Source organism: Ambystoma mexicanum, chromosome 1q (genome assembly GCF_040938575.1).
Source record: "Ambystoma mexicanum isolate Mex_15411 chromosome 1q, UKY_AmexF1_1, whole genome shotgun sequence".
NCBI lineage: Eukaryota > Metazoa > Chordata > Amphibia > Caudata > Ambystomatidae > Ambystoma > Ambystoma mexicanum.
In genome coordinates this window covers 791241396-791256968 of record NC_090922.1, presented here as the reverse complement: position 1 = coordinate 791256968, position 15573 = coordinate 791241396, and the positions used below count along the sequence as shown (strand labels likewise).

The 15573-nt window shown below is 46.3% G+C and overlaps 1 protein-coding gene across 4 annotated transcripts in view; it reads left to right on the top strand.

The window, feature by feature from the left end:
* TPR (translocated promoter region, nuclear basket protein) overlaps positions 1–15573 on the top strand; it is a 2097972-nt gene that overhangs the window by 594470 nt on the left and 1487929 nt on the right. For all 4 annotated transcript variants that reach the window (XM_069641376.1, XM_069641377.1, XM_069641375.1 and 1 more), the window contains exon 21: positions 4447–4615. In XM_069641376.1, the coding sequence (XP_069497477.1) occupies positions 4447–4615 (169 nt within the window). The remainder of the gene's footprint in view (positions 1–4446; positions 4616–15573) is intronic.

Sequence of the window (15573 nt, the reverse complement as noted above, 5' to 3'; positions counted from 1 at the left end):
TTTGGACATGTCAGCGTCCCCCCCAGTCAAACTGCCGACAGACGCGGATCTTCTCGCCAGAGTAGGTGGTGCCATCCTCCACCACGACCAGTGGTCACTGAACCTGCAGGCTTGGCTACTGCAGCACTAAAGTTCAGAGGGTACGATATTCCGGCGGACTACAAGGAGGTACTTGCAAAGGCCAGGGCGTCCTTGACCCAAGTGCTATGGACACAAATGGAAGAGGTTGTGTGTCTGGTGCCGCGCACAGAAGATTAACCCTCTGCGGATTACGGCCCCTCAAGTGCTGCCGTACTTGCTGTCGCTGGCCAAGACTGGGCTGGCCCATGCCTCCAAGATCCATCTGGCTGCGATCTCACGCTACACCAGAACTCTGGGGCGATCGTCTCTATGGTCCCATCGCCTGGTGAATGAGTTCATTGAAGGACTATTCCGATCGTCCACCACCCCCATACCCCCCTCCCCCGGTGAAGGCGCCGGCGTGGTAACTCACCGTGGTGCCGACCAGGCTCATGAGGCCACTATTCGAGCCGCTGCATTCGGCACAGTAGAAGTTCCTGTCATGGAAGACAGTGTTTCTTGTTGCCCTCTCTGCACGACGAGTGGGAGAGATCCAGGCCCTTTCCTGTAAACCTCCATACCTGACATTCCACGAGACACGGGTGGTGCTGAGAACGCACCCTTCCTTCATGCCCAAGGTGCCGTCGGACTTGCATCTCAACGAGCCCTTGGTGTTACCAGTTTTCCTTCCGTCGCCTTCATTTCCGGCCGAGAGGACCTTGCACTCGCTAGACGTGGCTAGAGCGCTGAAGTTCTACGTGGACCGCACAAAGAGCCTGCAGTAGACATCACAGCTATTTGAACTTTGGACCCGTGAATCAAGGGGCGGCCTTCTCGAAGGCTTCCATTTCCAGATGGCTCTCCGGCTGCATTATGCACTGTCACCGGTTGGCAAACCGACCCTTGCCCGGCCGTCAGAGCCCATTCGGCCAGAGCGATCGCTGCTACCACAGCGTTCCTGTCTGGAGTGCCCCTGCTGGACATCTGCAGGGCTGCTACATGGAGGTCGAAGCACACCTTAAGATTCTACTGCGTCGACCGGGATTCCAGGGAGGAGTCCAGAGTCGGCCAGGCAGTGCTGCGCAACCTGTTCGTCTGAAGGTGTGCCTGTTGAGAAGATAAGAGATGTTTAATGTTGTGCCATGCCACCTCCCGTGGTTGTGCATGTGTACTGCTATGTATTCTTGTATTCATGAGCATGTGAATCCATGCCAGACCCCATGCTGGAGAAGGAACAAGTTACTTGCCTGTAACTGTTGTTCTCCAGCATGAGTCTGGCATGGATTCACATGCGAAACCTCCCTCCTACCCCTCTGCAGCTCTTCTCTTGGTCCTACTACCACTTTACATGGTACCAAATCTAAAGATGACTGCCAGAGGAGGGGCTTAGGTAGAGGGCAGTCATTGGCTGGGGCAGTATAACCCAGAGGCCCGTGATTCTTTATTAGGAGAAAGACAGTTCAGAAACTAAACTGAAATTGATTATTTTCTTTACCGAGGATTCCCAGCCTGACAGGGAATATTCATGAGCATGTGAATCCATGCCAGACCCATGCTGGAGAAAAACAGTTACAGGTAAGTAACTTGTTCCTTCGTGTTTGTTTTTAGTGGACGCTCAGTTTGTGCCCCTCATTTTCTTTAAGGCCCCTCAGCCTGTTAGTGATATTCCTGGCCGGCATCACTTCTGCTAGACTGGTGGGCGAGCTTGAGGCTTTCTGTTTAACCAAGGAGACAGTGGCTTTGAGAGCGAGAGCATCCTCTGGTCTGTCATCTGTTAAAAGATCCATCTTCTGGTCTTTTTGTTTCCTCTTTCTCACCCTTCCAAAGAAGTGGGATGTTTCCATCGGCTTGATCCAGAGCAGGCCCTCATCTACTCCGTCTCCTGGACCAGAGCGGCCACCAAAGTTGATGAGCTTTTTGTTGTGCTGGTGCCTGTGCAGGCATGGCTGTGACTAAACAGACTGTCAAGGTGGATCATTCGATGCATCTCAGAATACTACGCTCTACCTGGTTAGGTTGTGCCTGAAGGTCTCAGAGCACACGCCACTGGAGGGTTGGCTGCTACTTCGGCTCTGCAAAGTGGAGTAACTGTCCTGGACATTAGTCAATCAGCTATATGGGCTTCCTTGCACATGTTAACTAAACACTACTGTTTGGATTCTGGTCAAGACTCGTTTTGGTGGATCTGTTTTTATTTATTGGTGTCCTTTCCTCCTCCAGGTCTTCGTACTCCATTAGAGGAAGGAGTCCATTAGAAGAACAAATCACTTGCATATTGGTAATGTTCTTATGAATGTTCCTCCCACAGATGTATTGCCCCCTGCCTGCTGTTCTTGACGGATTGCTAGTACACCTTAGTTACTTTACCTTGGTGTACTAGGGAATAAAGATGTAACTGACGTCACCGAGTGCGGTGCCTCAGTATACATACTGACCCCGATTCCTTGTCCAGATCAGGGCACAGATCCATCGGACATACACAGGGCTGTGCTGTGCCCCCCAGTGGCAAACATTCTTCCTAAGAGAATCTGTGATCTAGTTTAGGAATCTGTGGGAGGATCAAGAACATTACCGATGGGTTAGTAATTCGTTCTTCTTTGGAGTTCCTCTCTCAATCCTTCCTCTCTAGAGGAAGCTCACTTGGTCAGAACTCCACCGATCACGACTTGGCAAAGGAAAGAGGTAGGTTAAGGACTTTACGCCTGTTCAACCCAATGGCAGGAGTGGGGAGTAGAAACAGCTTGTAAGTTTGCCCTACTTGCTCTAATGACCCAGACACCAGAGTCTTGGCTAGTCTGTCTTTCCCCTGTTCACTATAATAGGGTGGACCCTCAATGTTCCCCTATGATTGATTCTGCAAATACATCTTAACACCGTATCTCCTCTTTATTGTACACATTCACTTATGGGCTGGCAGTAGACAAACCTCCAATTGCACACCAGGCAGACTCACAAAGATGTTGGTTGCGAGCCATAAAAATAAACTTTGGGTCCACCCGTGCAGTTTGTGGTTCTGGGCTGCGTGTGCCAGTGGACCAGTCAAAACCACTACACAAGTGGCTGGGCTCTGAGCCCATGTGTGCAAAAGTCCTTCTAGGCTTGCTTTGTGCTTCCCACAAAAAATGGTTTCGAACAAAATGACCAAGAGTAGCTCTTACTACAGTGGCTACCATACTAATGCAGTAAATTCAGCTGCAACCTTGGTGAAGCCAAAACCAAATTACAGCTGCCACCAGCCTACTCCCCAAACCCAATGTAGGTTATCCACCTAGGTCCAAAATGGGGTGCTTAAACCCCTTCCTCATAGAATCAGATGGTTTAACATAAGACGACATAGGAAAATGGGTTGCACTTGCAGAAGAATTTCAGTAGAAGTCTTTCTGAACACAGTCAAAGATTTCAAAAAACAAAAGAAATCAAGTTTAGTGGTCCCATAAACTGACAGAGGAACACAAAATTGAATGTTGCCCTTGCAGGATAATACTGCAGCCCAACCGCTGGATGGCGGAAGATGCGTTGTAGACGCATACCATGTATTGCTCTCCCCGCTACACCAAGCCCACCCCCTCGTCCATCTGAGTTGAGCGTAAGTTTTTTAGCTGGTTCCTCTGGATCTTGGGAACCTTGAGTATTATTGCTGCACACCATGCAAATGTAAATGGAACCTTGTACCTTCTTGTATCTTGCTCACTGTTCCCTAGAACATGTACTGTCATGTTATCTTGTAACTAAGCCTTCTTGTAAAAGCGCCACGATGCCTGAAGGCTGCCGTGTGCACATTATACATTTTTAAAAAAAATAAATGGGACTATTACTGGCTACCATTTGTCATTGGTTTGGATGAAGAAAATTACTTTTTGTCCCTTTGAAATACTAAATATGCAGTCTTGGACCATGCACTAGCACACCCAACATTTAACCCCAAATGTAGAAGTTTGACATAGAAACTAGGTAGTAAATACTTCTTGGAAGTATGAAAGGTATTTTCCACCCAAAGCTTTTGCAGAACAGGGACCTGTGTATTTTTTCCTTCTTTAATGCCTTTAAACTGAGGCTTTTTGAATTTGGTTTTTTCATTAGCGCTGGTGCCAGTTTGAACCAATATGTACCGACGTGTGATGTTAACACATGCCAGTTAATTTTTAGTTGAAGTGCAAATTTTGTGCTATTGGCTTGCTCAAATGACCTTTTTAGATACTGAAAGTTCTGTGTAGCAGATTTAATTTAGCTACTATCGGTGTACTTTTATTGACCTATCTTAACTTTAAAAAATTGCTGTAAATTCCTGGGAATGGAGTGTAAATGTAAGTTAAATTTGTTTGTCTACTAGTTGCTTATGATTTGGGCAGTGCCACTCAAGGAGAAGACTATTCTGCTATTTTGCAGGTTCAGCTGCTGGACAGTAGAAAGCAGTATGATGCTGAAGTAAACCTTCACCGGAGCACCAAGGAGTTATTAAAGAATGCCCAGAAGGAAATCGCTACATTGAAGCAGCAGCTTGGTAATGCTGAGGCACAGTTGGCATCTCAGGCTTCACCCCGCACTCCCGGCAAAGGTAATGGAACTAGTTTGGAGATGCTTCTCACCGAAGCAAGACTGGATTGGTTTTCTTTGTCCTGTTAAGATACTTTATACAGCCTGCCAGATATAAAGATGTATATGTTTATTTATGACAGTTTGTTAATTTGAGGTAGACCAGAACCTATAGAAATTGAAACTAGGGGACCATGCATGATAACCTCTGCATGTGATCTTTATCGCCCATATGCTTTTGATCTTGCAGATCTTCTAACACTCCTGAAATAATTAAAGAAAAAAAAATCTTTACCATACCTTTTTTGACACTTTACCTCTTGTGTGGAACAGGTCAGTCAGGTGGACCCAATTTAATTTTCCTGGAAGTGACAATAAATGACCTATCGGTGTGAGTTAAAGAATTGACCATGAAGACCTCTTTTTAGTACTGGGTGCTTCCCATTATTGGCCAACAATGCAGCAATTTTAAAAACATGTCATTTACACTATTAAGCCATTCTTCAGTTCATTTGTTTATTTGATAATGCGCACCGAGCCCTTGGGCAGCTGGGCGCAGCAGTACAAGAATTCTCGAAGCTTAGTTACAGTGCCTGTCAATTTAGTCCATACATGTAGTTACAGTGTGAAATACATAAATATAAAAACACATGAAACGGTACAGTCATTTGATACAAAAGTGAATAATGTGAGTGAGGTGGAATAGATATTGCTAATCCTAGAACATGGAAGGGGGTAAGCCATATCATATAACTGTCAGGCTGACAGGACGTAGGTTTAGTAGAGCCTATAGTTGCAGCTGTGAATAGGAGAATAAGTGATTCACCGTCGTGCTGTCAGGTGCTTTGACTAGGGTTGTCAGATGTGGTCAGGTGATGTGGTTAAAGGTCGTTGGAGCAAATCATTTGAGGGCATTAGTTCTGAAACTAGTGTACGGTAAGGGGCGTCTGAGGTCAATAGGGAGTGTATTCCATGCTTGAGCTGCTTTAACTGGGAAGCTGGTTCCTCCCGCCGTAGTGAGTTTAAATCTGGGGATGTCGAGCAAGAAGGTGCTGGCAGATCTCAGAGGTCGGGAGGTAATTTCCCTGGTGATTTTTTTCCAATAGGTAGGTGGGTGCTAGAGTGAGGCATTTAGAGGTGAGAGATAGTTTTAAGGAGGATTCCGTCCTTTATTTTTAGCCAATGGGCCTCTTTCCTGTATATAGAGATGTGCTCTCTATGAGGGATGTTCAGAGCTGCTCTGAGTGTTATTTTGCAGTCTTTGAAGTTTGTCAGCGACATACTTGTTAGCTCCTGATTACTGGGCGTTGCAGTAGTCTAGACATAAGAGCATTGGCCAGGGTGATGCAACTGGCATTGGATAGGAATGGTCTGGGAGCTCGGATTAATTTACCGGTGTAGGCGGTAGTGGAGAGGGAGCTAACTTGCTTTTTTAGGCTGAGAGGTGTCCCGGTACAATCCTAGAGTTTTGACCTCGGGCATAACCTTAATGATAGTTGTCGATGTTGAAAGATTTATAGTTTGTGGTTAGTTTTTTTTAGGTTGGAGTCAGATCCGAGGAGTGGGATCTCAGTTTTTTCATGGTTCAGGCAGAGGCTGTGGGTTGCCATCCATGCCTGAATGAGGGTGTATATTTTATTCACCAAGGCCAGGTCTTCATAGTTGTCCGAAAGGGGTATGAGGATCTGGGTGTCATCTGCGTAATTAGTGTAGGTGACACCCAGTCTATCCAACTTGTCAAATAGTGGCTTGGTGAAGATATTGTACATGGTGGGTGATACACATGATACCTGTGGGACTCCATATGTTATTTGGATAGGATCAGCGCAAGATGAGGTAGAGAAGACTTTCATAGTTCGGTTGGCTAAGAAGGATTGGACCCAAGCTATGGCTTCTCCTGTGAAATTGGCAGCGAGACTTAGGTGGCTACATAGAACAGTATGGTCCACCAAGTCAAACGCTGCTGATAAGTCCAGCAGTAGTAGCAGGGCGGTTTTGCCATTGTCTTTTAATTCCTCAATTTTAGTCTTTGGGTCCAGCAGGGCTGTTTAGGTGCCATGGAGAGGGTGGAATCCCGATTGTCGTGAGCCTAGCAGATGATTTGTTTCTAAGTAGTCCTGAATTTGTAAATGGGCTACTGTCACTTTTGAGAAGGAAGGGTACAGTGTCTATAGTCTATAGTTGGTGGGTATTGAGGGGTCAAGAGTTTGTTTTTTCCAGTAGCGGGAGGACCCAAGATTCTTTCAAGTTGGTGGGTACAGTGTTTGATTTAAAGGAGGCGTTGATACGTTTTTAGATGAAGGGGGCTAGGTCTCTAGCCGCATCCTTTATTATTTGCGCAGGGCAACTGTCACCCTTGCAGTTGGAGGGTTTCAGGGAGAGAATTACCTTTTCAGTATCGATGATTGATATTGGTTTGAAACTAAATGGTGTAATAGGATTATGCTCGGTGGACAGTGGTAGTGGCTGGACAACGATGGGCAGAGTCTTTTTTTTTTTTGTTTTTTAGTTATTTTGAGTTGGAGGGAGATATTATTTGATGAGGCGTTCTGTATATTGGTACACCATATCTTGTCCTTTGGGACAGTGTCAGCTGGTCGTATGGGGGATTCCATTTCGCGGAAGATGGAGAAGAGTTCTTTCATGTCAGATTGGGCCTTTGTGATTCTGTCATCAAATTCTTTTTTGTGTTGATAATTTCTTTCTTATAATGTTTAGAAAGTTGGGCTAATTTGGCTTTGTTATTGTCGGTAGGCGAGTTGCGCCAGGTAGACTAACTTTTCTGTTTTCTAAGTTCATTATGTTGGGGGGTGAACCAAGCATTTAAATGCGCTTCCTGTTTACTTTTGCACAGTTTAGTAGGGGCAATGATGTCTAGTGCTTTGGTCATAGCAGCTTTAAAGGTGTCCACTAGGATGTCAGGATCGTTGTTATTCTCCAGGCCATTAATAGCGGGGAGGAGGCGCAGGATTAGTTTTTCAGCAGTGATATCTTTTTTACTTCTGGTAGGTGGGGGGGGGTATCATTCTAATAGTTTTGGGGGTGAGGAGATCAAGTGAGGCGGTGAAGTTGATTAAGTAGTGGTCTGTCCAAGGTTGTGGGACAATGTCAATGGTAATGTGGCAATTCAGTTTGGATACCCAATCAAGAGTTCTGCCCTTAATGTGGGTAGGTAGCATGACTTTTTGGGTAAGCCTGTGGTCATTGAGTAAGGCTGTTATTGAGTGGGCGGGCTTGTTGTCTTGGTCATTAAAGCCGATGTTAAAGTCACCCAACAGTAAGGTTTGGGAGTGGTTTTGCGTGTTCGCTATAAGGCTGGTGAGGTCCTCTTCGAAGGTTCCTGCTGGTCCTGGGGGCCTGTAAATCAGGTAGATAGTTGGCGTACGGTTATTGAAGAGCATCAGTTTAGCTGTGAGTAATTCACAGGATGTGCAGGAGGGCGAGTTGCCAAGTCTAATAGGTAGGGTATTGTTATAGATGATGGCAAGGCCACCGCCTTTAGGTTTTTGTCTATCTGCGCTAAGTATATGGTGACTGTGTGGTACAGCTAACATCAGATTAGGTCCTGCCGCCTCGTGGAGCCAGGTCTCTGTGATGGCAAGTAGGTCCAAGCTGCCATTACTTAGTATGTCAGGTTTCAGGGGCGTGGGCTACCATGGATCTGGCGTTGATGAGAGATCCAGTTAGTTTCGGGGTCCTCTTGGGGATAGGATTATGTAAGGGTTTGATGAAGTATTTGCCTTGATTAGGGAGCTTCTTTGTTAGAGATTGGGTAGGCCTCAGGTTTGGGATCTTTTTTCATTGCCTGTACTCACTTTATGGTAGTAAAATGAAAACCTGCATTTCAAACCATAGGGGAGAAACCGTGACGCTGAATGAATTTCTGGTCACTTTGATCCTTCATCAGGGAGCTGTTTGAGAATAACACAGAGTAAATAAAGTGTAGGGGAAAACCATCACAAAACTCTGACATAATATTGTAGACAAAAATTGTCACCACCATACCCATCCACAGGATGTCTATACAAACCAAGCCGCAGACTAAAATATAAAATGACAAAATACAATCTTTGTTATACACTTGAAAATGATTTTTGTTTATTGATTTGTAGGGCGCACCAAACCCTTAGGTAACTGGGCGCACCAAACCCTTAGGTAACTGGGCGCACAGCATAACAAGAATACATAAAGGTTAGTTATAGGTATAGAAAGGTGCAAAGAGTACTTGGAAGCTTAGTTACAAATGTAGAGAGGTACAGGTAGGAAGCATACACATATACATTTGTGATCATTAGGCTTAATGGTCGTTGAGGCGTAACCAGGTGGTGGTGTTGGGTATGACCCAAACAGTGCCGTTCACTAAAGGGTCAAAATGGAAGGTACCTCTGAACCACAGAAGGTGAGCCAAACTAATCAAGCAACAACTGTTTCTGAAGTTAAAGATCACAGGTTATGTGTAAATATACATCAAAATATCATTACAAAGCAGTCTTTTTAAATCGAACTGTCATGCCCCGGCCACACGCAGTTGTCAGCTGAGTGTCTCTTGGCTGAGTGTGTGCACGTATGTGCGTCAAATCCCTCTCCTCCCCACTGATTTAAAATACAACCAACAGGAGAGGTTGGGGAAGGGAATTGCTTTTCGAGGAGGGGTATAGTGGGGTGCAGTATGTGATATTTCAACATTTTAAAGCAGACACATACATGGCTGAGCAATTTTTTTTTTATTTATTTAGTGCTCAGTCTTTAAAATGAGGAAATATGACCTAGAACCACTTCAAGCTATGTTTTCGAATTTCACTGCATTAAGATGGTGTCTTTCAATGATAAAGGTAGTGTGGATAGTCATCCGGCTTCAGCACTCTGCAAGTTAAACCAAGGAAAACCAAGAAAAAAAGGAGAATTCCTAAAGTGTATTCAGATCTTGTCATCCCAGTGAAATATAGTATTTTGGGTAGCAAATGTCTTCTAATTCTTAGCATTCTAACAGATCTTACGTTTGTAAGATCCTTTCACTATTGATATGACATAAGGCATTTATAATGCGCCTATACACAAGTGTTTCAAGGTACGGCAAGGGAGGGGAAAACTAGGGAGGTCAAAAAACTATCTTACTAAGCCTAGTGACCTAGAGATCGTGTAAGTGCAGGGGAGCGGAGAAGTGCCAGAGGGATGGGGGCGAGAAGATAAGTGCAGGACAAGAAATCAACACATGTAATGCAGCCCGCAGGTGCCAAGTGTGAGAGTTAAAATGCAGACAGCAGGTGTCTAATAAGTGCAGGAAAGGGGGTTGTGGGGTTACTGCTACAGATCACAGGTGCAGTGTGTGTGCCAGGAGGCAGTGCAGGTGTGCAGCTGGCCGGGCTGGGACCTGAGCTAGAATTCAGATGGTAGCTAGGTGGCCAGTGCAAGTATCAGACAGAAGATCAGCAGGGGAGAGGAAGAGAGAAGACAGAAGCAGAGAGTGAGGTCTTGAAGTGCTACGGAACCGGAGATGGTTCAGCTCAAGTTTGAGAGGCAGGCTGTTTCAGAGGGAGGCACCAGCTGAAGAGAGATCCCACTTGTGAGGCGGAGGACCGCTGGGTCCTCTTGGATGCCACTCTTTCTCTCCTCACATCGCTTGACGTCTCTAAGAAGTCAAACTGCCAGCTGCACCTCAGATTTATTCTTCCTATCTTCACTTTCCCCCAGAAGCTCACTGTCTCCAGAGCTTGTTGCTTGGAGAAGCGACTGACCCTCAAGGAGTTTGAGGTGGTGGAGCGAAGAGCTAGAGTAGGAAGAGATTTCTGTAGAGTGTTGGAGGGATTGTGGTCCAAGGCCCCAGAAGGCCTTGTGGACAATGCAAAGAGCCTAAAACTTGATCCTTGCTGCCACTGGGAGCCAATAGAGAGATTTCAGAGCTGGAGATGCGATCCCTGGGCTTCAGGCCCAGGACAAGTCTCAGTCCTGTTCTGGATGAATTGCAGAGGACGGAGAGTGGAGGCAGGTATATTTTAAAAAGACTGTTGCAGTAGTCCAGCCTAGAGCGAACCAGCGCTCTGGAGACAGTGAGATTCTGGGGTAAAGTGAGAATAGGAAGAATACCTGAGATGCAACTGGCAGTTTGACTTCTTAGCGACGTCAGAGTTGTGAGGAGAGTTTGGGATCGAAGATTACCCTGAGGTTCTTAGACTCACATGTGGGAGCAGCAAGAGTGCCCAGAGTGGATGGCCAGAGAGTGACAGGAAAGGAAGGGGCTGGTGAGCCAATTAAGGCAGAGGTCATTGGTGGCACACCACTCCTGGATTGTGGAAAGACTATTCGGGATGAGAGAGGGAGAAGAGGCCGCTGAGGGAGCCTGAAAGTGAGCTCAGTGTCACCCGCATAGCACTGAAAGTTGGAGCAGAGAGCGGCTATGCGGTGGGCGAAAGGTGTAAGGTGTTGGTTGTACAGTGAAGAGGAAAGATTAGACCCCTGGGAACACCGCAGGGGGAGGAGAGGGACCGCCTGTTTATCAGTCAGTTGAGCAGGATGGCATGGTTGACTGTGTAAAAAGCAGAAGAGGGATAGAGTAGGATGCAGACAGAGGGGTGGTTTGTATCAAGGTTTGAGAGCAGGTCTTCACGGATTTTCAGGAGAGCAGTTTCCATGCTTCTGGCTGCTCTGAAGTCAAACTGATGGTCATGGAGACAACTGACAGATTCAGTATGAAGGGTAAGCTGGGAGATCGCCAGCTTTTCCAAGAGTTTGCTCAGTAATGGAGGTCTGGCAATGGTTAGCCGGACAGGAGGGGACGGCTGAGGTTTTCTTAAGAGGGTGCACAAGAGTGTTCAGGGGGAAGGGAAGGTTTCATGGGCGAAAGAGTGGTGACAAATGTCAGCCAAGGCGAGGGTGTCGATGTGGTCCTTGATGGTTTTGAATGAACCAGGAAGAATCTCTTTTGGCAAGACTTTCATAGAACACACTTGTCTAGAGACCTCTTCAGGGGTATGATATGACATTTTATAATGCGCCTATACACATGCGTTTCAAGGCGCAAAGGATGAACTTGTGAAGGAAGAGAAGGGAGGAGAGGTAGGCGCAGGAAGGCCAGAGGTAGAAGAAAGTGAAGAGGATGGACAGGATGTCCTGGGTTTGCGAGAATAAATGTGAAGCCAGGGCATGCTGAGGGCCTGAGAAAGGGGACAGGAGAGGTATTTATTTATTCGCATTTGTTTAGCTCACAGGCAGCCCAGCGGGCATCGTGGCGCTTGTTAGATATGAAAATGACTTGTTGTACATACAGTGAAGTCATTACTTAGTTGCAAGAAAAGAGTAGTAGATACAGGAGAGGAGGAGAAAGAGTAGACGACACGAAGGAAGAGGAATTAGTTAAACAAGGTGGTTTTGAGTTTTTTTCGGAAGGCAGTGAGGTTTCTGCTCTGAGCGTGCTAGGTAGTGCGTTCCAAAGCTTAGGGGCAATGTAGGGGAAGCGTATTCCACCTGCTCTAGCTCGTTTGATGCGTGGGACCCTAAGTTGGTTGGTGTGGCATTTCCTTGTTGGTCTGGTAGAGTGAGATCTGGCTAGCATATCAGACAGGTATGAGGGTGCAGACAGGTTGATACATTTATGTGCGGTGGTAAGTATTTTGAATGTAATGCGCTCTTTGACAGGTAGCCAGTGTGCTGCCTTTCTGGCTTGCGCGATATGGTCCCTTCTTGGTATATTGAGAGCTGCTCTTAGTGCATTATTCTGTGTTTGGAGTTTATTGAGATTGGAGTTGGAGGTGCCAGCCAATAGCGCATTACAGTAATCTAGTTTGGCTCCAATGGTGGCTCTGGCAATAGAAAGGCAGAGCCACCTATCTTTGGTTAGGAAAGGTTTGATGGCATTAATGAGCTTAGTGCTCAGGGCGGAGGCAGAAACAATGGAGTTGACTTGCTTGTCCATGGAGAGTGAGGCGTTAATGTGTACTCCTAGTGTTTTAACAGAAGGTAGAACTGGGATGACACAATTGTCTATGCAGAAGTTGGTGTAGAGTGGGTCGAGGTTCGTGAGAGTGGATTTTTGACCAAGGATGAGAATTTCTGTCTTATCTCCGTTAAGACCTAGGCCGTTCGTGGCCATCCACGCTTGGATGGTGGCGTAGATATTCTGGAGGGTGGCTGTGTCCTGATATTAGAGTCCTGTGAGCGGGAGGAGCACTTGGGTATCGTCAGCGTAGTTGGTGTAAGTGATCCCAAGTGCGTCCAGTTTATCAAAGAGAGGTTTGGTAAAAAGATTAGAGGGTAGGAGCCGTAAATGAGCCCTGAGGGACTCCATACCTGATGGTGGTAGGCTCTGCGTTTGGTATATTGGAAAACACTCATCACTCTTCCTTCGAGGAAGGAGGTGATCCTGTTTGTGGCTTGTTTGGAGAAATGTGCGGCCTGAGTGAGATGGTTCGTGAGGATGGCATGATCAACTAAATCAAAAGCTGCCGAGAGGTCTAGGAGGAGCAGAAGGGCTGGCTTGCCTTTATCTAGAATTAGTGTAATTTGGTTTTTCAGATCTAGTAAAGCGGTTTCAGTGCCATGACCTTCGTGGAATCCCGACTGCCTTTTACCTAGGACAGAGTTGTTTTCCAGGTAGGACTGTATCTGCATGTGTGCAGCTTTATCTAAGATTTTTAGAAGAAATGGAACCGTTGTAATGGGCCGGTGGTAGTTAGTTAGGTTGGGCAGGGTCCAGGGTTGGTTTCTTTAAGAGCGGGCGCACCCACGCCTCTTTAAGGCTGTCAGGGACTTTGCCCGTCTTGAATGAGGCGTTAATGAATGCTGTGATGATCGGTGTGAGGGGTGCCGCACACTCTTTAATGTTGTTGGGGGGGCATATATCGCCTTTGCATTGAGATGGTTTGAGCTGTTTGAGGATGTGGAGAGCATCTGATTCAGTGATTGGAGAAAAATTAAATTTGGAGGTGTACTTATCTTTAGAGGTATTGACGGAGAGGGTCTGTTGGGGGTGCAGAGCCTTGAAGTGTTCTGCTATTTTGTTTTGAAGGTATATTTTGTTTAACATCGCTGTTTGGATGCTATTGCACCAGGCTTCATCCTTAACAATCTCGTCTGTCTAGATTGGGGGAACGGTGAGCTCTTTAAAGATGGTGAAAAGCTCTTTTGAGTGGGAGTTGGCTTCCATGATACGTTTATTGTAGGTTTCTGACTTTGCCTTAAATATGGCACTTTTGTATTTTTTAGAAATACAAAGAAAGTCTACTTTGGTGGCATCACAGGGATTGGCCTGCCATGTTTTGAGGGCTTGGCGCTTGCATTGGCGTAGATTTAATAAGTCCTCCGTGAACCATGAGTTGGAGTGAAACGATTTTTTTTTTTCTTCAAGAGGAGCTGCGGCATTGATGGCATGGGTGAGGGTGTCTTTGAAGATCTCTGCTAGAATGTTGGGGTCAGAGGAGAAAGGAGGTGGTAGGCAGGGGTTGTTGAGAAAGGGACGTATATTGTCTGCTGTATGTTTTTTGGCACTTCTGGCTAGCTTTGCCGGTGCGGGTATTAGTGGTTTGGAGTATAAGGATATGGGGATGCAGAATTGAAGGCAGTTGTGATCAGACCATGGAAGGGCTGTGTTAGAGTTGAGGGTGGAGCCAGTTGTAGAGTAGCAGGATTGGCTCAGCTGAGTTGTTAGATGCCACAGATGCTGGCTTGGATGTGACAGTGTTGGAGATGGAAGAACAGCGTATGTAAAGGTCTGTGCCAGGATGTGCGTCCGCCAAGGGGAGAGAAGGTGGCGTTGAAAGCCTCAGCTGATACATGCTTCATGGGTTGGATAAATGAGAAGGTGGGTGGCAGTGCAGGGATTGGCTTATTGGGTAGATCTATCAATTTTATGCATCATCCCCTTTCCTAGTAAGACCCTGCACTTTGTTATATTTCTGGACCTTTCTCTTTCACTCCTGATTGAGGAGCGTTTGTCATTGATTCTTATTTGCTGTGATTTTTGGGAACTGTTTTGTTTTACATTATTCTATGGAGTCTTGCTTTCCTCCATATCTCTTAAAGGCATCTGGGTTACACTTTTGCAGCACATGGCACCCTATATGCAGTGTTGCTGGGAACCCTCTGGGTTCACCTTTTTATTTTTTCATGTTCCCCAAGAACTAGTGTTAAGCCAAGAGGGATACTTTGTATCCTTCCTAAAACTTTAACCTATGAGAGATTAGCACACCGCCTTATGTGGAGTGTGAAGGGGATATCTTGTATCCCCACTCTCTCTGCTCCTGTGACTTTTTGGCTAGTGACAGCCCTTTACTTGTGGCTGGTGGCATTGCACGTTTTCTACCCACTTCTGCTATTTTCTACCGCAGAATGGATTCAGTCTCAGTTATGCACCAAAGGGTCACCTATGTTCTAAAATGGTGGCACCTTTCTTTGCCATTTCTTGCACGGATGTACTTTGTTGGCCCTTCTACCATTCTGGGAGGGGGAGGTCTGTGTGATTTGCCTTAGAAGGGAACCCTTAAGTGTCCCTGCCTAGGCTCCAGTGTCTAAAGGCAGGAAGCAGGGGAGTAGTTTGACACTCCCTTGTACTTTTTCTTCCAGAGTGCCTAAATTGAAGCGGTTCCTTCTTGGGGGTGGGTGCGGGCTGGATGTCATGATTGGACAGCCACCTACCCGTTCTGTCAACTTCTGGGAGAGTTTGCAGAGGAGTGAATGGGAAATCTGAATAAAAGGCGAGGTTCCGGAGGGAGAAGGTATGTCTACCACCGGAACAAAAGATCCGAAGCTGAAGACAACCAGAGACGCCTGAAGTCCCATACAGTAACCATGAAGCGATCACTGCTGCCCTGCCCCGTTTTCTTATCAACAGGAGTTCCGAAGAGGACTTTCTTCCCTTTGGCTGGTGGGTTCAACCAGCCCTATGACAAACTGCAGATCGAGCCATCCCCCGAGGTGCTGTGACCTTCCAGGGCTGCAAACCGTGAATACAAGTGCAGCGCAACATCTTTGCATGGACACATTCACCCA